The 27,909-nt window shown below is 36.9% G+C and overlaps 1 protein-coding gene and 1 long non-coding RNA gene across 7 annotated transcripts in view; one reads left to right on the top strand and one right to left on the bottom strand.

Annotated features, from left to right (window-relative positions):
* Window positions 1-27,909, bottom strand: part of NAA16 (N(alpha)-acetyltransferase 16, NatA auxiliary subunit) — a 64,770-nt gene that overhangs the window by 14,924 nt on the left and 21,937 nt on the right. For 4 of the 6 annotated variants that reach the window (XM_029936655.1, XM_029936657.1, XM_029936659.1 and 1 more), the window contains 5 exons: window positions 23,226-23,332; window positions 7,303-7,375; window positions 5,582-5,751; window positions 5,059-5,223; window positions 456-584 (listed from right to left, as the gene is read on the bottom strand). In XM_029936655.1, coding sequence (XP_029792515.1) covers window positions 456-584; window positions 5,059-5,223; window positions 5,582-5,751; window positions 7,303-7,375; window positions 23,226-23,332 — 644 coding nt within the window. The remainder of the gene's footprint in view (window positions 1-455; window positions 585-5,058; window positions 5,224-5,581; window positions 5,752-7,302; window positions 7,376-23,225; window positions 23,333-27,909) is intronic. The other 2 variants (XM_029936656.1, XM_029936658.1) reach the window with 1 other exon arrangement.
* Window positions 9,978-27,909, top strand: part of LOC115289452 — a 34,452-nt gene continuing 16,520 nt past the window's right edge. The window contains exon 1 of the long non-coding RNA XR_003907630.1: window positions 9,978-10,152. This is a non-coding gene — a long non-coding RNA (uncharacterized LOC115289452). The remainder of the gene's footprint in view (window positions 10,153-27,909) is intronic.

Genomic DNA, 27,909 nt, shown 5'->3' with positions numbered 1-27,909 from the left:
GCTGTACAAAGTATCGGACGTGAAAACAAATATCCTGGGAAGACAAACTGGAGAGAGGCTGGCTCCAGAGCAGATCCTGATATGAAGGGGAAAGAGGAGGCCATCAGCTTGTGTGTCCTTCTGGGCTAGTGAGGAGATCAAATCGTGGCCGGATTAGGAGACACAAATTTTTGGATATATGTTAATAATAGCAATAATGGCTTGATAAATTCATCTTTTGCTTCTTCCGTCAGACCAAATTACATAGACTTGTCGCAATCATAACCATTTGAGGATCAATACAAAGCAATCACTTATTCACAACTTCTAAATGTTTGAAAGGCTAAAGATCAAGAATGTTTTTCACAATGAAGTTTCCAAAGCAGTTAGAACAGGTAGATGATCCCGTGTAGAAAGCAAACTGCTTTTTTCATCACCTTATAGGAGAAAAATAAAGTCCAAGTTCTACAACTTACCCTTTCTACTTCATGGCATTTCTTCAAGGCATCCCCGTATCGCCCCAAACGCTGGTAAGCTGAAATGCATTCTGTCTGAAACCACATGCACTGCATCTCATTTAGATTTTCCATGGCAGATGTTCCTTCCTGAAATGGAACCATTCATAAATGTAGGAAGCAAACAATTAAAAGAGATCCTAAAGACCTCATTTTCTCTTTTACAACTGTGGCTGCAAGTATTATGACGACAATACGCAGCAATAGATAAATAGCTCAAGGTTCTTCCAAAGGCTCCTACCAATTCAAAGTTACATAACGTCTTATTTACCCAGTTCTGTTGGGGTATTCAACACCCTACCCGGAAGAGACTCCAGATTACTTTTTGAACACGTTTTTGAACACCAAACTTTTATTTAAAATATTTAACAGTAATCCATAGGAAGCTTTGCTTATTTTCTTCTTTTTAAGTCACCACTGCTTAACCTCCCCCAAGTAAGATTCATTATGATATACACCCGTTACTGCTGACTCTGTTAGGCCTGGGGCTCCTTTACAGTTTCCAGGTCCCCTCCATCAACCTCAGGCTATCAGCTAGCACTTCCTTCGTGTCCTTCCTTTATGCTTCCTGTTCCACAGCAACTCCTCTCATTTGTGTTAAGCTGACAAAGCCAAATAAGGAAATTTGTAAAGAGTATCTGTTAACTTAGGGGCATGTAGGTGGCTCAGTCAGTTAAGTGTCAGACTCCTGACTTCAGCTCAGATCATGATCCTGCAGTTGTGAAATTCATCTCTGTGTCAGCCTCTGAGCTGGGCATGGAATCTGCTTAATTCTCTCCCTGTCCCTCTGCCCCTCCCCTATACTTCCTCCATGTCTCTCTCTCTCTCAAAATATAATAAAAAATAAATAAAAAGAATATTTGTTAACGGGTTCAATGAGAATTCTGAGAAGACTGTAATACCTAACATACCTAGTTTAAATGGAGGGCCACTGGAGTTCTTCCACGATTTAGAAGAGTTACTTCAAATATTTTATGTGACCCCAGGGAAAAATGGCAAAGATACATCTTCATAAATAACTTCAGTCTTCAGTTCTTTTTCACACCCATTTTTTGGTGACCAGTTCCAATTTCAGTATTCTCATTTAAAGTGCAAAAACTGGTTATTTCTCGGTCAGTGAAATTATGGGTATATGTTATTTCTTCCTTATGGTTGTATAAATTTTCAACTTTTTGGTGACTACATATTTTTATAAGAAATCTATATTACTTACTTTTCATTTCAAAATCTTTACCAACTAGAACTGTCCAGCTTGCATCAGCAACTTTGGACAAAGGTTCTAAAAAACTGAAAAGTCTGCAAGAAGGAAATATGCACCCTCCACTCACTTACTAGTGATCAGATGAACCACTTCTAATCAGACATGAGCTGATTATTCGAGTTAGCAGTTTCACCCCCTGAGCTATCCACTGTGCATTCTGGGCCCGTCTGGCCCAGGAACAAGGGTGGCTGAACAGAACCCGCTCTGCATCCGCAGTGAATGACCGGAGGCAATTCTGACAGGCCAGCTGGGCCACAGGGTTTAAGGACTCAAACAGCCAACCATTCTCCTTCTCCTTCATTCTGTGGTGCCTTTTCAGACACATCCTGGTTCTCTGTGGCTCGTGCTCAGGTGGGTGGGTTGGTTTTTAAAATCACTGGACTTGATGAAGTTAAGACGTTTTGTATATTCGTTTTACTTTTTTAAAATATTTATTTTGGGGAAATCACAAGGTGGGGGAGGGGCACAGAGAGGGGGACAGAGGATCCAAAGTGGGCTCTGTGCTGACAGGCGAGCTGGATGTAGGGCTTGAACTCACGAACCATGAGATCATGACCTGAGCCGAAGTCAGAAGCTCAACCAACTGGGCCACCCAGGCACCTCCGTATATTTGTTTTAATTGCACTTTCCTTCTGATCTCTGCTTTGGCCTTCCAGGCGGTGCTCTCCTGCACAAACACCACCTGCTTCTACGTCTACTCCTGTACCTCCTCCCATCTTCAAATGTGTGCCGCAGAGCAAAGGGCATCGAAGAGTTTGAACCCCAGCACTATGTACTATGTGACCCCTTCAGAGTCTCACCTGCCATGCTGTAAAACGTCAGACAAACACATGAATCAGTGCTAGGTGAACATAAACACCAACACGATTTTGCTCATTTTAGTTTTCTTTCTCCTACTACCCATCACTCTTGCCATTTCTTTCCCCCCCACATCACATCTATCACTTGGCATCTACTGATCTTGTGGCATGTGAATTTCAGAAACTAGTCACTGCAGTTTCTGCTCCTATTACCATTCTAAAACATGGGCTTTATGTCAGAGACCCCCAAGCTAGAAAGCTGGCTCCAAAAGGAATGACTAGCTGGGTGATCTCCAATGGGCACAGTACCTGACCTCTCTAAAGATTTTCTAACTAGAACATGGGAGTAATGGTATCAGAGGACTCATAAGATTAAATGAAACTATGTATATAATATACTTAGCTCAGTGCTTAATAATTATTAAAGCTACTTTCTATTTCCCCTTACAAATGGTATATAAATTATTATTACTCTAAATATGAGAAAGGAGAACTCAGGCAGGTTCAGATGAAAAAGCCATTTTTATGATGAGAGAGAGACAACAAATGGCTTTAACGAAGCCTGGACTTTCAAGAATCAAAGGGACTTTCAAGAAGTCCTCAGTTGTGATCATATGATGTTCGGCGTCAAGTACTATGTGTATTCCAAGACACTGCTCATTTATCAAGTTAAAATTCATTAGAAATGCGTGCTCGTCCTGTAGAACACTCGCAGAACCAGTTATATGTACTCTAAGGGTTCGCTGCATATGATACATATGTATACATATGAGATATGTGTATATATGATAAATAGGACATATTATTTGTCAGTACCTACTAACATTTATGCCACTTTGACGGTATGAAATGAGATCTTATTGTTTCCCTGATTACTAATGAAAACATCTTTTTGGGCCATTCCATTTTCCACTTGTGTGAGCTGACTATTCACATCCTTTGCCCATGCTTCTCTCATCTCGTCTTTCTCTTACTGAGGTTTAGTGTGTGTATTTTTGTTTCTATGACATTCCTGTCAGTAGTTAAATTTTCACAATAAAATTCAAGCTATTCTGTGACCACTAAATTATAAGAAGTCTTGACAAACACCCAAACATAAGCAGATCTAGTTAACACGGGCTGCAGGAGGAAAACAGTAGTATCACAGAGCAAAGGGGCAACGTACTTTCATCCTAAATCACTCACAGACACCAGCACTAAGGCCCTCCAGTGTGTAGTCAGACGTAAAATGTGCATAATGTGTACTCGGGGGTAAAAATTATTTATTCCAGGGTATCTTAATTAAAACTTGTAAACTAAGCTTGGAAACATGGTTTCCTTTTATGTCTCAATGTCACATTCAGTGTGTATTAAATAACTATTTCAGGGAATTCTTTGTAGAGTTCTTTATAAATTCTTTTTGTTTTAAATTTTTGTTTGTTTATTTTTGACAGAGAGAACACAAGCAGAGACAGAGAGAAAGGGAGACACAGAATCCAAAGCAGCTCCAGGCTCGAGCTGTCAGCACAGAGCCCTACATGGGGCTCAAATCCATGAACTATGAGATCATGATCTGAGCCAAAGTCGGACACCCAACTGACTGAGCCACCCAGGCACCCCTATAAATTCTTATTCTACCATATGGTTTGGAAATATTTTCTCCAATTCTATGGTCTATCTTCTCATTTTGCTTATACTTATTCTTGTTAGATGTAAACTTTCATTTTAATATGGTCGAATATATCAATTTTACCCTTATACTTACGTGTTTTTAGTTTCTTAAATGCTTCGAACCTCAAACTCTACAGGTAAATTTTAATACTTTAATCAAGCTGGAATTGATTTGTGTGCAGGAGAAGAATGTCATTTTATTTCTGTCAATACAAATAACTAACTGTGCCAACAATGTTTTTTCATCTCTGATTCTGAAAGCACCTGTGGCCCTATACCAACTTTCCAAATACATGTCTGTTTCTGGCTTACTTTTCTGCTCTTACTACATATATTCTGAACCATAAACTTACTATTTTCATAATGAGATAGAAAGTTCATGTAGAAAAAGATATGTACGGATGGGGAAGGAAGGACAGGAAAGAAACAGATGTTTAGCCCAACAATTTTGGAGAACTTAAGTTCTACAATGTCAGAAATTATAGCCAGAAGAGGTTGGTTCTACACAGAAAGAACTCTAGAGCAATTCCAAAGAACCTGTAAAAGAGAAATAAAAAGCAGCCACAAATTACTAAAGGGACAAAAGAGTTGTAAATTGAATGTTACACATAAGCACTGAAGTCTGCCATATTACTTATTTTTGTATAAACATACTGTGCTCCTACTATTGTCTTGCAAGTGTCCCCCATGAGAAACACATGCACACACACACTGAACCACAGGAAGAAGCCATCCTAGGACATGATCCAGATGGGATTAATAAAAATAACAGCAAAAATGAATCCTTATGAACGTTAGTGGCAAACTTCACACACTTAATTGTATTAACTCAGAAAAGTACACGCTCACGTACGGTATTTCCTACCCTTGTGAACTTGGAACACATTTCCTCTGCTTCTTTGATCATGTTTGCTCGAAGCATGTATTTTGCACATTTGGAATTGATGAATCTATCAGCTGTGTCCAAAGACTGTGCCTCATCCATCCACTTGACAGCTTCTCTGAGATTACCTATATGCTTTAAGAAATGAAAGCACTATTAAAGAAATCACAGTATTTGTCACTAAAAGAATATGGGTGAATATAAATAGAAAAAGTTTATAAAGACAAACTAGAAATCTGGTATCATTTCTGTCAAACTGATCTAGAAATCTTTAGAGAAATTGTAATTCACATTTACTAAGAGATGATTCAAGTAATTAACACTGATTATACACCGTTTATACAACTATGTAACACAAAACTCCCCAGGATTATTAGAGTATTGGAAATAGATTATCAGGGTACCAGAAGTTATTTCTATACGGAAAAAACTCCAAGCATTCTTGAAGTAGCCAAATTCTTCATCTATTTAAAAAACATGACTAGGATTTTACCTTGTAAATTTTTGCCTTCATATAGAATAATTCTATTAGAGTGGGAGTCCCAGCGATTGCAGCATTAATGTAATCCAAAGCTAAAGAATAATGCCCAAGTTTATCAAAATGCTGTGCCAAGAAATACTGGACCCAGAGCAGTGTTGTCGGGGGTTCCTTCTCTCCGTGTTCTGCAATCGAACATATATAAAATTATTATAAAGAACGCAAAGTAAAGCAAATCACATACTTTCTCTCCCATAGTGCATGATGAAATTAATAATTATAAGAATAGCAGTAAAAACCCAGAAAAGTGACCAATGTCAACAGAGAGAGGTAGGACTTCATGCCATAAAGTTCAAAAAATAGCAGCCAGGCAGAGAAACAAGATACTGGTTTCCAGACTTCTAACCTCTACCTCACTCCGAAGAAACAGTGCTGGGGAAACACATAAATCGGTCTAACCCGATGAGCCTCAGGCTCAGAACACGAGGCAGCAGGCCCAGGAGAAGTTGAGGTAACAGCCTGGTGAAGAGACATCCCTAAATACCGCTGCAAGAAAGACTCTCACAAAGACAAGAGCTTCCAGGGCTTTGCATTTCCTGGGGCCCAACCCCAAGTCAGGGACACCCCAAGGTGAAGGGTATGAAGATACCCTCCTAACAAGGTGGAATTGGCCCTGCCACGTAACAAAAGCAGTCACATACAGTCAGCTGAGCTCCATCCCAGTCCCCCTCCTGAACCTCAAGCTACAGAAGAGTAGATAAAGAAGGATCAAGCTCCCAAAATGGATTTCAAAATGGATACAGCTATGAAATCAGGTAGAAAAAGTAGAAAGGAGAATTTACCCACACCACAGAAAAAAACAAGTTTTGAAAACACAGAAATTAGCATAAAATTAAACAAATAATAAAGGAAAAAGACAAGCCCCTCTTATATAAGCTATATCTCAGGGAAAACAAATACTTGATAAAGTTCCTTTTTTAAAAAATTATTTAATGTTTATTTATTTAAAAAAAAAAAGAGAGAGACAGAGTGCAAGTGGGGTCGGGGTAGTTGTGCAGAGAGAGAGACACAGAATCCAAAGCAGGCTCCAGGCTCTGAGCTGTCAGCACAGAGCCCAACACCAGGCTCGAACCCATAAACTGTGGGATCATGATGTGAGCCAAAGTTGGATGCTTAACCAAATGAGTCCCCCCAGCACCCCTAAATCATACAGAATTTAAAGTAATGAAAGAGTAGAAAGAACAGAGAAGTAGGAATTTAGGAAAAATAGGTTTCAATATAAACTAACTATATGATTTTAAACAAGCCACTCAACCTTTCAAGTGTTTACTCATGTTAAAACACAATATATTGAACATTTAAATTAAGTAAGTGCTCTTCTCAAGGGAAATCGGGGTGGCTCAGTTAGTTGACTGTCTCTTGACTTCCGCTCAGGTCATGATCCCAGGTCCTGGGATCAAGCCTTACCTCCGGCTCCTCACTGAGCATGGAGCTTACTTAAGACTGACTCCCTCTCTCCCTCTCTCTCTCCTTCTGCCCCTCTCTTCCACTCCTGCACTTTCTCTGTCTCAAAAATTAATAAATAAAAGAAAGTATTCTTCTAATTTCATTTAATTCAAAAACAAAAACTATTTAGTAAATAGGTATCATGTAGCACATACATAAAATACGTTAGTTTTACTCTAAGTGATTAATAATGGATTGAAATGAGTATTCAAATTCCAATTTCAACTTACCATAAGGGCTAAAAAAGTCACATGTTTTAAGGGAGGCTTCATAATTCGTAACAAGTTCCTGGATTATAGAAATCTGTTAAAGAAATATAGTCTTAAAATTTAAAAATATCTTATTGAAAGTATTTATATTTATTGTGAAGCATATTAAATTTGGAAACAATGTGAAGGTTATTTCAGGATTATAAGTTAACTGGACCACCAACATGTCCATTTCCCCCCACCCCACCCCACCGTGTGAAGAGAAAGCACGAAAAACACAGAAAATATACTGCTCTTTATTAGTAGTAAACCAGATCTCATTACTCTCCCATCTCAGTAAGTAGTTTTGAGTTTTCAAAAGACAAATCATAACTAATTACTATAAAACCTTTTTTTTTTTGCCAACAGTTTATTTGCCTTTTGCTTCTTACTGACATATTGTGAAGTTGTAAACCAATATATATATTCAGATTTTCTAAAGCCACTCATAACAAAAAACTCAAGTTCAATGACTCAGATGACACAGTGAATTGATGGAAAAGGTGAAGAAAACTCCTCAGCAGATGTTTAAACTCCGTTACTTTTTAGTGATCATTTTAATTAAGTGATGCATTTCAATGCTCCCCTCAAGTAGTCCTGAAATAGTAGAAACCACACTGTTAATGTGCTATGCCCTTAAAGAGGCAAACTAAAAATGACATGAATTAGAAGTGGCAAAAGAAAAAAAAAAAACAGCTTATATATACAATTGGTTTTAAATGCCTATAGATGTTAACTGTTCAGAATAAGTTGGAAAATACAACTGTCTTACTTGTGAATGTAAAAAAAAAGTAAAGATTTAAAAGTGAAGGGAATCCATTAAAAATTTTTAAATAATATATGACCAATAATATTTTAATAGTGATAATTTTTTAAGTTTTCTCGGTTTAAAACATAGGATGCTGCTAATACCACCACACAAAGGGAACATACCAGACAAGGGAACAACAATAAGAAGCCAGGTACTGTCACAAGTGCTTTACATGAATTAAAGTAATTATTATAGGGACACTTGGGTGGCTCAGTCAGTTAAGCGTCCAACTTCAGCTCAGGTCATGATCTCACAGCTCATGAGTCCAAGGCCCGCATCAGGCTCTGTGCTGACAGTTCAGAGCCTGAAGCCTGCTTTGGATTCTGTGTCCCTCCTCTCTCTGCCCCTCCCCCACTCATGCTCTCTCAGTTTCTCAAAAATAAACATTAAAAAAAATGTTTAAGTAATAATTATAATAATAGTCAACCCTAAATGGCACTGTTTTAGATACTTTATTTATAGTAACTCACATCCTCAAAACAACCCTATGAGGTATATACTATTATTAACTTGATCTTATAGGCAAAAGGAAAATAAAAATAAGCTGAAAGTATACAACAGTGAAGCCAGAATTTAACCCTAGCAATAAGGCTCCAGAATTTCGCTTCTAACTACTTGCTGTATGCATCAGTGGACGGGACATGGCACATTTATAACTAAAGGGCAATTCTCTCAGACTCACAGGCAGTGCAGCAGGACTACAGACTAACAATAGCAGGGCAAGGAACTTTCCCTCATTTTTAGTGCTCAAAACACCAAGTGGTGCACATTAAATCAGCCAGAGCATGGAAAATATACTAAGTGCATCAAATCTGGAGAGGGGTAAGCCTTAAACACACACACACACACACACACACACACACACACACACACATTTGGGGGACAACAGGAAGGGGAAATTCTACAAGAGGAAAACCAGTAAGCGAAGGTTTAGGAGGGACAGGCTTGGTACACTCTTATGTGGCATTAAGGCACATATCTACACATACACATTTCCAAACGGACTGCCCAAAGAACATAATTAATAAGTTCCTGAAACTGAAAGAAGTTCTGCTCTGTCTGATCGGGGGGGGGGGGGGGGGGGGGGGGGGGGGGGGGGGGGGGGGGGGGGGGGGTATCAGAGGGACAAGCCAGCCAATCAATCTCTGGGAAGTCCTAACTACCTAGGTTTCACAGTCCTGTAATATATTACGATCTCTCACATCAAATGCTATTCAGTTATATTATTAAATAAACTATGATTTCTTTTTTCAAGTTTGCAAACATCTATAATAATCTAAAAATGTGAAAATATAAAATTAGCAAGTGACTGCATCCATTTATGAATCCTTAGCACGTCTACAAAAAAATAAAGGTTTAGTGAAATTTAAAATGAATGATTTGCCTATTACTATTAGCAGCCTTGATAGGCAAAAAGTGGGAATCTCTACTTAATATATTTATACGTTTTCCTACCCAAATTCATTGATCTACCTATTAAAATAAGATCTGAAACCTTATTATTTCATAAAAATTGAAACTTTAGACATTTTTATTTTCAGAAAGACAATTATATTCCTTTTCTTTCCCTAGGCCTCTTTATAAACAATCCAAAATTCACTAATAGTTCTAGTGCCACTGGAGAGCAGACCATGTGTCGAAAATTCCTAACCAGATTTTGGTGTGTATCGCTACAAAAGGAACCTCTTTACACATTCCACGTACTATAAGACAGTACGATTCCATGATGTTTATTCTGAATCCAAATTAGAACCCCACCTCACAAACTGATGGAGTATAGTCTCCATGAAGTCATGGACCATCCCACTGGCATAAGTCAAAAACAGAAAAAAAAGAAAGAAAAAGAGAGACCAAATTAAAACACTTCTACATGATAAAGCATCATATGACATAATTCTCTAAGATAGAAGGCAATAAGGAAATAGGTGAAATTTTACATTCACAGTGGGGAAAAATACGTAAGTAACAAAAAAAAGAGAACATGAAAAGAATTTACACACATTATGACTTCATGAAAACAGGTATGTATACATCCATACTCAGCAAAAATGTGACCAAATGGTTTAGGGTAGCACAATACATGTACATCCTTTTGAAACATAATCATGCTGCTTTGTATTAATAAGTCTTTTGAATGAAGACTGTTTAAAAAGAATAGTCCTAAGGGTTCCTGGGTGACTCAGTTGGTTAAGCATCTGACTCTTGATCTCAGCTCAGGTCATGATCTCATGGTTCGTGGGTTTGAGCCCCGCGCTGGGCTCTGTGCTGACAGCTAGCTGAGCCTGGAGCCTGTCTTCAGATTCTGTCTCTCTCTCTCTCTCTGACCCTCCCCTGCTCATGCTGTCTCTCTCTCTCTCAAAAATAAATAAAAACATTTAAATTAAAAAAAAAATAAAAAATATTTTTAAAATAGTCCTTAAAATCTGAATGGAAATATAACTAGTAAAAAAATTGAATCAGTAATCAAAAATCTGCCAACAAAGAAAAGCTCTAGACTCAGTGGCTTTACTGGCTTTACTTGCCTTCTCTCTGCCCCTCCCCTGTTCAAGCTCTGTCTCTCTCCTCTCTCTCTCAAAAATAAATATTAAAAATAAATAAATAAATAAATAATAAAAAGAAATGGCCAATCAGCATGTGAAAAAATACACCCCACCACTAATCACTGTGGAAATGCAAACCAAAACTAAAAGGAGATACCACCTCACACCCAGGAAATGGCTGCTATCAAGGAAATCAACTGCTGGTGGGAACAGAAAACGGCACAGCCATTGTGGAAACCAGTATGGTTAGTTCCTCAAAAATTATAAATAGAATCACCAAATGATCCAGCTATTCCACTTCCGGTATACACCCAAAAGAAGTTAAAGCAGGGTCTTGATGAGACATCTGTACACCCATATTCATAGCAGCATTCTTTATAACAGCCAAAATGCGAAAGCAACCTAAATGTCCATGGATGGAGGAAGGAATAAAGAAAATGTAGTGTATACATACAATGAAATATTATTCAGTCTTAAAAAGGAAAGCAATTCTACAATATGCTACAACATGGACAAACCCAGAGCACACTATACTTAGTGCAATAAGCCAGTCACAGAAAGGCAAATGGTAGGATTCCACTTATATGAGGTACTTAGAATAATCAAAATCATAGCAACAGAAAAACAATGGTGGTTGCCAGGTGCTGAGAGGAGGACGTGGGAAGTTATTGTTTAAATTAGAGTACCGAGTTCTGGAAGGTGAAAAGAGTTCTGGGGATGGATGGGGATGATGGGTGCACAACATGAATATGTTCAATACCAAAGAACTGTACACTTAAAAGTGACTAAGATGGTAAACTCTGTCTAGTGTTTTTACCACAATAAACAAACAAGCAAACACATGGTTCTTAAAGTGTGGTCCTGAGATCATCAGCCATCATTCATGTTTTCATTAGCATCACTGGTAATTTGTTAAAAGATGCAAAACTGGGTACCAAACCCCAGATTTACAGAATCAGAAACTCTGGCCCCAAGAATCTGTCTTTAGCAAGCTGCCTTAATTCAGATACACACTAGAGGTTGTGAACTGATTAAAAAAAAAGTTACTAAAACAAAAGCAAAGATAAAAAAAACCCAAAAAACAAAAATAAGAAAAAAATTTTTATCTTATAATTATTATGTCTTATTACATGTCTTATTATTATAAGACAAAATGAAAGGTAATAGACATTTTTAACCCACCATGACCAAAACTGCCCATCAGTCTCACTTAGAATCTGTAACTTTACAACTTTCCAGGCTTAGAATTCAGTATTCAAGTTGTTGACTTTATGGAGGCAAGTTATTTTTTTCAATGATTTTACAGTGCCATCTACTGCTACTTGCAAAAACTGCAGCTAGGGGCAGGTTTTAGGTAAAGGTGGATCTTTAAATTTTTAGAGTGAAACATTTATTTTAATAATGTAAAAACTACAACAAAACATACACTAAAGTTACATGTAACTCTTCATAAAGGAATATAAAAACTACTGAATGAAACATATCTCCAGCTTTAGGACTTCATAATAAATCTGATTAAAGAAAAAAAAAATCAAGATAGCAGAAAGTCCACATGAAATCTCCTAAAATGTTAAAAAATTGTGGTGAGGGGCGCCTGGGTGGCTCAGTCGGTTGAGCGGCCGGCTTCAGCTCAGGTCATGATCTCACAGATGTGGGTTCGAGCCCCGCGTCAGGCTCTGTGCTGACAGCTAGTTCAGAGCCTGGAGCTTGCTTCAGATTCTGTGTCTCCCTCTCTCTCTGACCCTCCCCTGCTCGCACTGTCTCTCTCTGTCCCTCAAAAATAAATAAAAGACATAAAAAAATTAAAAAAAAAATTGTGGTGAACACGAGCAATCTTAGTTCATTAGGCTTATTTCTTCAATCTAAAAAATTCACCAACTTAGTAATTAAGTGAACAATTCCATTTCCCAAATTTCTCTATGAAAATTAGCCTAGGGAATTCTATTCAGATAGAAGGATCCATTTTATTTCAAATTTGCTTACCATTTATATCAAGAAAATATACTCAACTCCTTTCATATAAAACTTAATATGTAATGGCTACTTTTCTTGAAAATAGTATTTTACACTGTCATTTAAAACTCAGGAAATCCAGGGAACCTAGATGGCTAGCTGGTTAAGCATCTGACTTCAGCTGAGGTCATGATCTCCTGATCTGTAAGTTAGAGCCCCACATCAGGCTCTGTGCTGACAGTCCGGAGTCTGGAGGCTGCTTCAGAATCTGTGTCTCCCTCTCTCTATCTCTCCCCCATTCGCTCGCTCTAACTCTTTCTCTCTCTCTCTCAAAAATAAATACATTAAAAATCAAGAAATCCAGGGGTGCCTGGGTGGCTAAGTTGGGGAAGCATCCAATCTTGACCTCAACTCAGGTCATGATCTCTCAGTCTGTGAGATGGAGCCACATATCGGGCTCCATGCTGAAGCTCCATGCTTGGGATTCTCTCCCCTATCTCTACCCCTCCTCCTGGCTTGTGTGTGTGCGCTCTCTCAAAATAAATAAACGTTTAAAATCAAGAAATCCAATCCCCTTGAATTAGATATCTAAGATTACAATAGAAACTTAAAAGCCTTAACGTGGACATCTTAAATTATAAAGCCAAAATTTTTGTGAATCTAAATTTTCAAGTTCAATCACCTTCTCTTGATTTAAATATCTGATCAGGATTGAAGTAGCTTTATTTTTGGTAAATCCAACCTGAGCAAATACTGTGACTACTATAATTTCCTAAAGTATGGCCCTTGACCAACTTTTCTTATGTGTGACTTAAAAGAATTACTAACCTTACTTGAGAACAACACCATATCCAATACACAATTTTGCACAGTACAAATTTTTCACATACAGATATGTCACATGGTTAAAATGTTTCCACAACACAAACTACTGAAACTTTGGTTTTCACCCAAATTAAAAAACTAAAGCAGAGTAGTTTATCAACAAGGACCAACACTGCAAGATTAATTTCTAATAAATGTGTGATTAGTAGTGACAATTTTGGTTTTGAAGGAATTAGTCACAGATATAAGTTGTCCAAGAACTATGAAATGGAAACAAAATTAAGTAATTTCCTGCAGAGATGAGGTGTGAGTGATGGAGTGGTGAGAGAATGACAGTTCTGGAACATCTTCTCTGAATCAACAAGCACTTTACAAATGTTATCACTTGGGGCACCTGGGTGGCTCAGTCGGTTAAGCTTCTGACTCTTGGTTTTGGCTCAGACCATGAGCTCATGGTGTGTGAATTTGAGCCCCACATCAGGCTCCATGCTGACAGCCTGCTTGGGATTCTCTCTCTGCCCCTCCCCTGCTCCTTTCTGTCTCTCTCAAAAATAAATAAACTTAAAGAAAACTACAAATGTTATCATTAATGAAAACACACATCTACCTTTAAATACTATCTTTTCCCAATTTTAAGATCAAAACCAGATCGTTGCTGGGACAAATAAGTGATAGAGTCAGGATTCCAAACTAGACCTGATTCCAAAACAGGGCTCTTTGCCCTACACCAGTATATCCCAAAGTGTGGTGCATATGGTAGAAGACAAGATGATTATAATTAACAACTAAAATTTAAGCTTTATTTTTTGTTCTTAAGTGTTTTATAAAAAATATATTAGCACAGCCCATGGTTTTTACAAAAACAAAAAATAATCAAATTTAGTGAAAAATATTAATAACACTATTCGTGTTACCTAAATTTGGCAAAAATCATGAGGGAGATTAAAAAATGAATGTCAGCAGACATTATACTATACTATGTCTTGCTAGGTAGGAAAAACACCTGCTTTTATTTTCCTTTCTCCAAATTTAAAACTCGTTTTAAACAAACAAAAAACTAATTCATGCACATAATTACACTTATCATTAACTACTGATCAGAGTGTCTCAAAAATACTGGCTGGGGAATTCTCGCATACTCTTATCACTGCAAACAGTGTCTTTTGGAATTTTTAAAGATAGAACTGTTGACTCACTTTTTTCCTATTAGTGAGAAATTCATAATCCTCACAAAGATACATATATTCTTAATGTCGCCCTTCTATTACTTAGAGCATCTAAGAAAAAATTCCTTTATATTGCTCTGAAATACATATTAAACTTGCTTTCCCTGGTGATTATACCCCTGTATCACCTTCTGAAAACCTTCCAGTTTTCCAAAAGTAAAGCATTTTAATTTAGAATCGTTTTACCAGACCATAACTGTGAAGGCTATTACTATACCGATGACAGAATCCTACAATTTTTATAATACTATTCAGCTTCATTTTTTTTCTAATTTATTTCCACAGCTGAAATTGGATAGTAGATGGGTATTATCTCAATTTTACACCTGGAATGAGTTACTTAATAAAGAAAGAACCAAAGCTGCCTTAGAGAGAATGCATTCCAGGATTAAAATCCAGTATTTCTACCACCTCTACCAACAAATTATAGATGTTTCCCAGCCATAACAACCAAATGATTCAGCGCTTACAGAGTTTATGATGATTCTCTTTCTTCACTGGACAAGAGGCCAAGTTTTTTAATACCCACTGTCTCCAGTTTCTAAAGGGCACACATAGCCCCATATGTTCTTTAAATGAATAAGGATCTTGGAATATTTTCTTAATATGGGCATATTTAACATGAGGAAGAAAGGTCTTCTGGGACAGCCTGTCTCCTCTTCCTGTGTACGGAAGGCCATACACTTTTTGTTGAGACATCTGATGCTTCATCCAGTCAGAGTCTCACCAAGTACTCATTTTCTGTGTTGTTTTAACTTACTCAGATTCAGTGCACCTGTGCACTGATGTCCAGCTTCAATGGAATCAGGTGGACCTGTAACAACCCACACAAACCTGACTGATGATTCATTGTCTTCACTCAAGAGTCTGACCTTCACAGTGAGTGGCTAGAGAAGAAAATGAGAAAGTACTTTCCATTATAGGTGAAACATTTGTACCTCCTCTTAGTCATTCTGGTTCCTTTTATGACACTAACAACATGAAGAATTACACAGACTGTAGCCTTGGCAGTTGAACTAAAATTAAATAACTGGTTTCACTAATTATCTTTCTGTGCAAATACAGATCTTTACTGTTAGCAAAAACTTTTTTTCAGTCATTAAATCAGCAAAGACAAAAACAGGGGCGCCTGGGTGGCTCAGTCCGGTTGGGTATCTGACTTTGGCTCAGGTCATGATCTCACAGCTCATGGGCTTGAGCTCCACGTCAGGCTCTATGCTGACAGCTCAGAGCCTGCAGCTGCTCTGGATTCTATGTCTGTCTCTCTCTGTCCCTTCCCTGCTTGTGCTCTCTCTCTCTCAAGAACAAATTTTTAAAAAAAAACATAAAAAAAGGAAAGACAAAAGTATAGAACACTAAGAACATGTTAGAAAAAAAGACACTAGAAAAAGACAAGCAAAATAAACTTAAAAGCAGAAATAAATTAAAAAAAATCAGAGTGAAAATTAATGAAATGGGGGTGTGGTCAACAAAGCCCAAATGTGGCTCTCTGAAAAAATCAACAGTATTGGCAAGCCTGTGGTGGATTGACCAAGAAAAAAAAAAGACTCGAGTTATTAAAATAAAAAATGAAAGAGGAGACATTTCTAGTGACTTTACAGAAATAAAATGATTATAAAGGAATACAATGAACAACTATATGCCAATACTGGATCACTTAGAAGAAATGGACAAATTTCTAGAAACACAAATTTCAGAAACCAAGTCAAGAAGAAATAGAAAATATAAATAAACCAATAACAAGAGTTCTAATAGGTAATCAAAAACTCCCCACAAAGAAAAATCCAGGCCCAGGGGCGCCTGGGTGGCTCAGTCGGTTAAGCCTCCGACTTCGGCTCAGGTCAGATCTCACATTCGTGGGTTCGAGCCCCGCATCAGGCTCTGGGCTGACGGCTAGCTCAGAGCCTGGAGCCTGTTTCCGGTTCTGTGTCTCCTTCTCTCTGCCCCTCCCCCTCTCATGCTCTGTCTCTCTCTGTATCAAAAATAAATAAAAAAACACTTTAAAAAATTAAAAAAAAAAAAGAAATTTAAAAAAAAAAAGAAAAAAAAAGAAAAATCCAGGCCCAGAAGGCTTCACTGATAAATTCCACTGAATATTTAATAACAACACCAATTTTTCACAAACTTAAAAAAAAAGGAGGAGAAGAGGAGGAGGAGGAAATACTTCTCAATTCATTTTAAGGCCTTAATTACACTGACACCAAAATTAGACAAAAACCTCACAAGAAAACTACAGACCAGTACCTCTAAGGAACAGACAAGCAAAAATCCTCAATAAAATGTTAGCAAACCGAACCCAGCAATACATAAAAAGAATTATACACCATGACCAAGTGGGTTTTATCCCAGTGATGCAAGGTTGCTTTAACATCTGAAAATTAATTCATGTAATACATCATACCAAGAGTATAAAAAATCCCCACTATAATCATCTAATAGACACAGAAGAAACATTTGACAAAATCCAACACATGTTCACATTAAAAACACTCAATGTCCTAAGAATGGAAGGGAACTTCTTCAACATTACAAACGGCATATATAAAAAATTCACCCAATACTTAATGGAGAAATTTAGAAAAATCTAAAAAATCCTAAGAAATCCACTACACCAACTATCAATAATAAATAATAAACTAATTAAATAAGTTCAGCAAGGCCACAGAATCAATGTACAAAAACCAAATGTATTTTATACACTAGCAATAAGAAAATGAAAATAAAATTAAGAAAATAATTCCACTAGAATAGTATGAAAAGAAATAAAGTACTTAGGAGTCAATTTCACAAAAGATGTACAAGACTTTTATACTAAAATCTACAAAATATTGTTGAAAGAAATTAAGGAAGGTATGTCTAGATGCAAAGACATCCAAAGTTCATAGACTGAAAAACTTAATATTGTCAAAATAAAGTAATCTACAGATTCAAAGCAATGCCTATAAAATTCCAGCTGGCTTCTTATAGAAACTGAAAAGCTAATTCTAAAATTCAAATTGAAATAAAAGGAATCCTGAATGGCCAAAAGAATCTTGAAAACAGAACAACCTAGAAAGATTCACACTTTACTTTCTAATTTCAACTCACCCCAAAGCTCCAGTAATCAAGACAGTGTGGTAACTATAGGATAAGGACAAATATAGAGATCAGTGAGTCCAAAGATGAAACTTCTATATGGCCCATTTATTTTCAACAAAACTGGCAAGACCTTTCACTGGAGAAAGAAATAAAACAGTCTCGGGGTGCCTGGGTGGCTCACTCAGTTAAGTGTCCGACTTCCTTAGGTCATGATCTCGCGGTTGGTGGGTTCGAGCCCTGCGTCAGACTCTGTGCTAACAGCTCAGAGCCTGGAGCTAGCTTCAGACTGTGTCTCCCTCTCTCTCTGCCTCTCCCTGCCTCAAGTTCTGTCTCTCTCTGTCTCAAAAGTAAATAAACTTTAAAAAAAAATTTTTTTAATGTTTTATTTATTTTTGAGACAGAAGAGACAGAGCATGAGAGGGGGAGGGTCAAAGAGAGAGGGAGACACAGAATCTGAAACAGGCTCCAGGCTCTGAGCTAGCTGTCAGCACAGAGCCTGATGCGGGGCTCAAACCCACGAACGTGAGATATGACCTGAGCCGAAGTCAGAGGCTTAACTGAATGAGCCACCCAGGCGCCCCAATAAACATTTTTTAAAAAGCAAAAAAAACCACAAAACAATCTCTTCAACAAATGGTGCTGGGGAACTGGAGAGTGAGATGCAAACCTGGATTCCTTCCTCACACCATATATAAAAATGAACTCAAAATGTATCAAAGACCTCAATGTAAGAACTAAAAATATAAAACTCTTATTAAGTATGTATAAATCTTCATTAAACTAGATTTGAAATGGTTTCTTAGATATGACACAAAGCTCAAGCAGTAAAAGGGAAAAAATATACAATGGACTTTTAAAATTTTGTCATCTAAGGACACTTTCAAGAAAGTGAAAAGATGACCCACAGAATGGTAGAAAGTATTTTCAAATCACATATCTGATAAGGGACATATATCTAGATATACAAAGAACTCTTCCAACTCAAGAATAAAAAGACAACCCAAGGAGTCTGAACGGACTTTCTCCAAAGATTTACAAATGGCAAATAAGCACACAAAAAGGCGCTCAACATCATCAGTCATCAGAGAAATGCAAACAAAAGCCACGAAACACCACTTCACACCCACTAGGCTGGCTATAATCAAATGTCAAATAATAGCAAGTGGATTATAGGTGAGGATATATAGGAATCGGAATCCTTGTACACTGTTTGTGAGAATATGAAAAGGTACAGTCAGTTTTGAAAACAATCTAGCAATCTTTTTAAAGTTTAAACACAGATTTACCATTTGAACTAGCAATTCCATTCCTGGGTATACACGCCCAAGAGAAATAAAAACATATATGGAAAACTGGCACATAAATGTTCATAGCAGCATTAGTCATAACTAAAGGTAGAAACAACCAAAGTGTCCCTCAACTCCTAAAACGTGGTATAGCCATACAATGGGATATTACTTGGTGATAAAAGGGAATGAAGTAGTCATCCACACTACACATGGATGAAAACATCATGCTAAGTAAACACACTACAGAATAAAAGGTCACAAACTGTATGATTCCATTTATGTGCAATGCTCAGAATAGGCAAATCCAGAGAAAGAAAGTAGACTAGTGGTTGCTTAATGTTGGGGGTGGGGGGTGGGGATAGGATTTCTTTTTAGGGTGATGAAATTTTTCTAAAATTACAGTAGTGATGGTTGTAAAACTCTGAATATATTAAAAATCACTGAGTTGTACACTTCAAGTAGGTAGATTTTATGGTATGTGGTTTATATCACAATAAAGCTGTTAACAACAATAAAAATATTAGGGGAAGCAACTAACTGGTATCTAGTTGACAGAGGCCAAGGACACTGCTAAACATCCAGTAATACAAAGGACAGTCCCCTATAACCAATTATCTAGCCCAATAGGTCAGTAACAGAATACTTTGTCGTGGGAAGCTGTCCTGTGCATCCCCGGGCTGCAAACCATTAAATCTCCACAGCCTACTTCCTAATTGTTGACAGAAATGCCCCTAGACATTACAAAATGTCCCTGGGGGGAGGGGGGCAAATTCCCTCCCTCATTGCACCTTGAGAAACAGTGCTCTAGAGGAAGAGGACCTTCCAAACTGTTTCTGTAACAATAGATGAACTTCTAGAACAGAAACAAAGATCAACAAACCTAGCTGTATTACATTTTTAGCCTCTTTATGTCAAAATATATGTATATCTCCATGGAAAAGCAAATACAAGGAAAAATATTTAAGAGTACCTAATGCTGGTGAGTGTACAGGGAACCTTTCACACACATACACTGCTAGTGACAATACAAACTGGTGTTTACAACCTCATAGAAACCAAAGTACCATTGTTAACTGAGAATCACAGAATGTGCATACCTTTTACCCACCCCATTAATTTGAAAATTTGTGAGAAGGAAATAATCCTGAGTAAATCTTTGTACCTGATGGGTCAAAGATATTTATAACGTTTGTTTTTAACAGTGAAAGTTTGGAAACCCAAAGTTTAACAATGGAGGTATGGCTCCGATAAAGGAACATGTGGTCATCAAAAAGGAAGATCATGAAGACCACACAGCAACACAGAAAATGCTTATGCACTTGCTAGACAACACTTTAGAGTCAAAATTATTACAGCTACATACATGTACCACAATTAAATTCACAGGGGGGAAAACCTTGATAGGAATTACACACAAAAAAGCGCTCCCCTAAATTGTATATTCACAATTTAAAATGCTGCAGATGTTTTTAAAATACTTTTTTATAGTTGTGCTACATACTGGGCTAACTTCAAAAAGATGATTTTATTTTCATGCTACCTAACATGGATCATTCATTAAAGACTTGGAAGTTTATGAAGCCATATTTATCAGCTTTAAATGCTTTTAAATACTTCCTCCAGAAGTAAAATGCAGTCTTTAACTAAAAGCAAGACTACTGGTTAGAAATTAATTTTCAGGGGTGCCTGAGTGGCTCAGTCGGTTAAGCGTCAGACTTCAGCTTAGGTCATGATCTCACAGTTTGTGGGTTCAAGCCCCACGTTGGGCTCTGTGCTGACAGCTTGGAGCCTGGAGCCTGCTTCAGATTCTATGTCTCCCTCTCTCTCTGCCCCTCCCCTGCTTATGCTCTGTCTCTTTCTCTCTAAAATAAATAAACAGTTAAAAAATTAAAAAAAAACAAATGAATCTTTAAATACCCTTATGAGAAGTCATAAGTATATGTGGCCAAAATTATTTGAAAAGCACATCCCAGACTTGTACATTTTTTTTTACTATACTAAGTTCTGATAACCTGAACTCAGTTTTCTGAGCTTTGATTCAATTCTCAAACACACTTGGTGTCTCTCTCTCTCTCTCTCTCTCTCTCTCTCAAAAAAAAATAAACTAAAAAAATATTTTAAAGAAAAAAAAAAGCACTTGGTAAACATTCCTATTGATGCTTAAAAAATAACCCTACAATTGAAACCAACTTGACAATAAACTATTAAAAAAAAAAGTAAAAGTCAAAAAAAAAAAATGCTACAGAGATATCACAGGTTCCTATACAAATTAATACATTCTCAGTGCCTTCTTTAAAAATGCAATTCCCATGCTTTATAAAATACCAACAAATGCTTTACATCTTTATGATGGTAATTTTGGATCTATATTGGAGGGATTTAAAAAAAAAAAGTCTGTGCCCCATGTGAAAATGGACAGAGTCCGAGAAAGCTTAGTGATAGTCCAAGAGAACCCAATTCTTTCACGACCACCGTATTCAGCAACTGCTGCCAGAGGTTATTACAAAAGCAGTACAGGTAGGCCTCCGGGTTTTTGCAAGTTCACATTACACCACTTCACTGTTACCAGAGACCTACAGTGGTACCTTCGCTTTCACAAAAAGAGCAAAAAATGAGAACAGCGCTCAGCATTTGGTTCGCAGGGAGCCCTCACAGAGGCATCACGCACTCCGGCAACGAGAGGCACACTGTTGAGGTCCTCAAGTCCCTTCCCCAGGAAGGACACTCAGCATCAAGCCACCACAGATGTGAACTGTGTCTGTGAGCATCTGTGCTTTATCTCGATTTGTTTTGTGCATCCATTAGAAAGATGCATCCTAAGATACCGGAAAAGCCAAAGATGTTATTTTTGGGGTCTAGGACTGTTCAAAACATTTTAATACAAATTAATGCCAATTATGCTTCACTTTATAACATTTCAGCTTGAGAGGTTTCACAGGAACACTCTACTTTCAGACAGCAGGGGAAATCTGTACTACTAGAATTCACACATGTAAGTTCTTTATTATTTCTGACATCTCACCTCTCCTTTCTTTTCTGTCACCCTACCCTAAAGAGTAAGAGAGGAATTTGGGCAAATGCTCCTTTAAATAAGCAACAGAAATTGTTAGGCACTGTCCCATGTTTTCACATGAATCAACCACATTTACCAAAAACTCAACAGCAGTGCCAGCGCAGTCAAATAAGGCATACTACACACGTTAAAAACATAAACTTTTTCTTTAAATGTAATGACACATTTTTACTTATGCACTAGATATTATCAGTTGTCTCTCTTCGTTTATGAAACCTGCTGCCACAGAAAAGAGGGTGTAAATCAGTTATACCACCTATCACTGGTCGTGTTTTCAATATTTTATATTCACAATTACTGCTAATATACAAATTATGGGTCAAAAGTAAAGAATCATAACAGTTTAACTACAAATAATTTATAGCATTTCTAATGAATTTTTTCTTTATCCACCAGTAACTTTCAGAAATTCTGACTAAAAAAAAAAAAAAACCCCAACAAACAACAAAAAAATTCTGACTACAGGAAAGAACACAAGAATTTATATCTTAATAAATAAGAAGCAATGCTTGGAAAAAGAAGTAGAACTTGTTTTCTATTCACTTTTAATTTTCCAATTATCTAATTTAAGACCAAGTGCCTATTTTCTAATTTTAAAGGCAGATAAATATTACTCTCTTTATTTAAGAATTAGCCAAAATTATCTTTATTTATTGAAATGTTTCCTATTAGTTAAAACTAATAATACTCTGTAGACTAATGGCATTTTACTGTTGCACTAACTCAATTATCCAAGCTCTAACATTAAAAGCATGCATAACAAACTTTAAAATAAAAGATAATAATCATAAAATATTCAAATATAGACTTCTGGTGTCAGTATCAAATTTAAAATCCTACTAGAAAAGTACACCCCTTAAAAACAACAACTTCTATAATCTTAGTGCTTTTATAAAGCCTCTACTCCATAAGTTTCACAGATTGACACTTTCTTTGATAGTATTTATCCTACATACATATAATTTCAGTTCAACTATTATTAAACTAAGGTGAATAACCTTACTAGAATTGAGAAAATTATTAAGTAATAGTATATTATTTTCATGGAAATGCTTCTACAATAAGTTAGTAAAAAGATTATAGCAAAACTGAATAAAGACCAAATTTTACCTTTTCTGTACTGTAATATAAAGATTTCAAAGTAGTGAACAAGGGTGGGCAGCCTTTACTGAAGTTAACCCTCAGGAACTTATCCATTAGTTCTCTAAATTTTTCACCTAAAAACAAAATGTACTTTGTTATGTTTCAGTTGATGCAAACAGTTCTCAAAGTGATTTTACAAATAAAAAATAGCTCCCTCAAAAACAGTGATCCCCGATCCCATTTTTAAATCCAAAAGTCTGTCAGCATTTATTCCTTGTTATCACCCAAAAGGGTAACACTAAATATCTTAGTTGGCATCTGTTTCCCTAGATCTAAGCTTAAAATATCTTCAAGGAACACTTCAAAAGATAAGTAACCCAAATAACTATGCAGCTTTAAGTAGAAAAAGTTACTCACTATCCATTCTGAAGACAGTCCCCACAGAAGTCTTTTCTAACCTCGCTGACTAGCACAGACTCGGTCCTCATCTGAAGGCACCTCATTAGGCACTCCGAAGACTATAAAGAGATCCTACCGTAACCAGCAGTATATTTAATTAGCAGCCAAAATATATTTTTAAACACTAAAGTAGTATTTGATAATGTTTTCTACAATCATCTTTCAAGCACCCACAATGTGCCAGGTACTGTTCTACCTATTAGGGATATAGCAGCGACTGAAACAATTAAAAACAAATTCTGGGGTGTCTGAGTGGCTCAGTCAGTTAAGTGTCCAACTCTTGATCTCCACTCAGGCCACAGTCTCACTCAGCGGAGCCTGCTTGGGATTCTCTCTTGCTCTCTTTCCCCCTCCCCCGCTCTCTTTCTGGCTCTCAAAATAAATAAATGAACTTAAAAAAAAATTCTGCCTTCCTGAAACTTAACATTCCAGTGGAGAGGATAGATAATACATAAAATAAACATATGTTAGATATTAGACTGAGCCCCAGAGCATTTAAACATTAAATACCCTACTTGTAACATCACGTAAATAATCCTATCATTATTAAACCCTTATGGAAAACAACTTGGCATCACTTTCTGGAAGCAGAAAAAAAAATGGAAAATTTTTAATTTTAAATGCAACACAAAGGCTTTAACTTGGTTAAGGCTTTAACTTTTTTGACAGGACAAGTTATTATATAAGGACATGGATTTGTCCACTCATTAAAAGAAAAAGATACATACATCATATGGCTTAACCTAAAGTAAAACTACTGAAACAATCCCATAAGGTTTCATTATGAATCACAACGCTTCACAAAAAAAAAAAAACCAACAACCCACAGTGGTTATTTTTATTTGTTGTGATTGACTACATTGAACAAAACATGCATACTCAATACAATTAGATGTCATAAAAATTTGAAAGAGATATTTAAATTTTGTTAAGGGGGAAATTTTTCAAATATAAAGACAGGTTCAACATTTGTTCATTGTTAAACTATAAAAACTGTTTCCAGATAATTTATAATCTTTTATTAGATCATATACAAAGTATACTCTGGGTTAAATATACATAATTACTTCTTTAAAAATCAAAACTAGTTTCAGAGATCAAATCTTTCCAGCACTTCCTCTGATATAGGGCAAAAGTTAACAATATTGGGGCGCCTGGGTGGCTCATTTGGTTAAGCATCCAACTCTTGATTTCAGCTCAGGTCATGATTATCTCAAGGTTCATGAGTTTGAGCCCAGTCCTGGACTGATAGCTTGGAGCCTGTTTGGGACTCACTCTCTCTCTCTCTCTCTCTCTCTCTCTCTCTCCCCTTCCTGTGCTCTCTCTCTCTTTCAAAAAAAGTAAAAAAAACTCTTTAAAAAGTTAAGAATATTGTGGTGAACCAGTTGGATGCAGCTGTTTAGAGAAATGTTATTCTTCCACTTCTTCTGTGTGACCTTGGACAAGTAACCTGTCCCCTGGAGTACTCACCTTCCCCACTGTAGGTGAGGGTAACAACGCTAGCAGCCTCAAGAGTACTCCTGCATGGCTCAAACCAGAACATAAGTATATAGCAGTAAAGAGAGTGTCTGGCATACAGTAACCACTCAATAAATATTGTCTATCATGACATGCCTTCATACCCTGACAACTACTGTATTTTTTTTAATGTCTATTTATTTTTGAGAGTGAGAAAGAGCATGAGTGGGGAATGGGCAGAGAGAGGGGAAGACACAGAATCTGAAGCAGCTCCAGGCTGAGCTGTCAGCACAGAGCCCGACGTGGGGCACGAACCCACAAACTGCAAGATCATGACCTAAGCTGAAGTTGGACGTTTAACTGACTGAGCCACCCAGGTGCCCCTGTATTTCTATAGTTAAAAATCTTATCCATATTTGCTGACATCTGCTGAGAAAACAAGCATTGTATCTTCATGTCAGAGGCTATTCTAAGCTGCTCTTTTTCCTCAACTTTCTCAGTCAATTCAGATCATCCTGGCAGATTAGAGTTAAAACACAATATACTCAATTCTAAATTATCCATAACTTTGAAAGCCTCCTCTCCCATTAAACTTTTATTTAGACAGTGCAGCTGTGAAAAAGAATGGGGAAGTTCTTCATGTGCTGATATAAAGCACAGAGTTATGTGAAAATAAAAACCAAGTGCACAGCAATCTATGCTATCATTTTTTTACAGAAGAGGGAGAAAAAGGGAAAGCTATACACAAACCCACACACAAGGGTTTGTGCTTGTATATGCACAACACGTTTATGGAAGAATACTTCACCTACTGGTAATAATGGCAGCCTCTAGAGAAGTAGATGGTCAGAGGAGGATTTCCACTAGAAAACCCTTTTATCTGGAACTATAATAATGCATTGTCTAGACAAGAGGCCTGCAGACAGCTATTCAAATGCTCAGTCACACACTACATTCCAAGATTACTTACCATGACTCACCTCATAAGGTTTTCTTTAGGCATAAGAAAAACCCTTTCATGAAAACAAATAATCTCTCTTCTTCCTAATTACTTTAAAATAAATTTTAGTAATTCCCCCCCCTCCAAGTCTTTCCTTTAGGGGGAAGAAAAAGACCATCAATCATTATATGCCTGCTTAGCATTACCACTTATCAAGCCGGTTATCTGTCTACTATGCTAATTCTTCTCCAGATGTGTAGTATAGATTCAAATAAAAATTGCTCTCTTTAAAAACCAGTACTAAAATAACACAATCAACAAGATCAGACTTATGTGATTCACTGGGAATTTATTCTAAATCATGGAGAATGTTCTCAGTAGAAAAAAGAAATAATTATGTGACCTGATGGAGGTGTTAGCTAATATACTGTGGTACCACTATGGTAATATTACAATGTATAAATGTATCAAATCAAGAGATATACACCTTGAACTTCTGTAATCTTATAGGTGTATCTCAATAATAAATAATCCAATTAAAAAGAATGGAGCATAATTTGATTAGAACTTTATGTTTAATATCCTGGGTTATCTCCTTCCCTCTGTCCCCTGCCTTGGGCAGTGAAGACTAATACAACATGATGAAGTAAACCAGTTCTGAAAAGTAGCGATATCCCTGCATTATTTTCATAGCACTTAGTATTTTAGACTGTTGGAGAATCTACCTAGGAATTCTGTGCTCACTACTTGATAGTTTTAAGCCTTTTTCATTAAAAACTGAAAACTCTTTTTTTAAAACTTTCACCTTGCATTCTCAAGTTCCATGTTTCTTGAATAAAAATCTTATTGTTTCTGATAATATCAAGATGCTTTTCAAGATGCCTGGGTGGCTCAGTCGGTTAAGCATCCGGCTCAAGTCATGATCTCACACTTTGTGGGTTCCAGCCCCGTTGTCAGGCTCTGGGCTGACAGCTAGCTCAGAGCCTGGAGCCTGTCTTCAGATTCTGTGTCTCCCTCTCTCTCTGACCCTCCCCTGCTCACACTGTCTCTCTCTCTCTCTCTCTCTCTCTCTCTCTCAAAAATAAGTAGAAACATTAAAAAAAATTTTTAAAGATGCTTTTCTTATTACACATAAAAATATTTCTAGATAAGCAAAACAATATGAAGTATTCAGCTTATAGAGGCACAATTAGGTATCTATATAATATTACATATGCTCACTGGAGCTTCGTAAGTCCATGTATGTTAGAACCTCACAGTGATGCTGACCTTGAAGTCCATGCCATCAGACCCTTCAAATGAGCCCTGTCTTATATAAATATGCCTTGAGCATTTCAAAGACAGAGTGCCCAGAGGGTCCAGGATAATTCCACTTAAAGCTAAATTGCACTTTATAGTCAACAGTTGGTTCTAATATTTCAGTACAAATATATCTCCTGTCATCTAGTAAGAGCTTTTAGCAAACTTTATTAACCAAGGAAAAAAATCAAGGCAGTGTAATTTGAAGTCCCATGTTCCACTAAGGAATAACAGAACTAAGGTATCTTCTTAATAATCTTAAAGACAGGGACACCTAGGTGGCTCAGTCAGTTATGTGTCCAACTCCTGATTTCTGTTTAGATCATCTCAAGGTTTGTGAGTTCAAGTCACGCTATGGGGACTCTGTGCTGACAGCACAGAGCCTGGTTAGGATTCTCTCTCCCTCCCTCTCTCCCTCTCTCTCAAAATAAATAAGCATTAAAATAATAATTATAAAGTTAAATGAGTTTTCCTTCTTTCCTAAGAGGCACATGGTGCATGTGAAAACTGCAAACCAAGAGAATATCCCCACAGTGTGACAGGACATACATTATG

This window comes from Suricata suricatta, chromosome 4 (genome assembly GCF_006229205.1).
Source record: "Suricata suricatta isolate VVHF042 chromosome 4, meerkat_22Aug2017_6uvM2_HiC, whole genome shotgun sequence".
Classification (NCBI taxonomy): domain Eukaryota; kingdom Metazoa; phylum Chordata; class Mammalia; order Carnivora; family Herpestidae; genus Suricata; species Suricata suricatta.
Note: the sequence above shows the minus strand (reverse complement) of the source record. Positions and strands in the feature narration are given on the sequence as shown.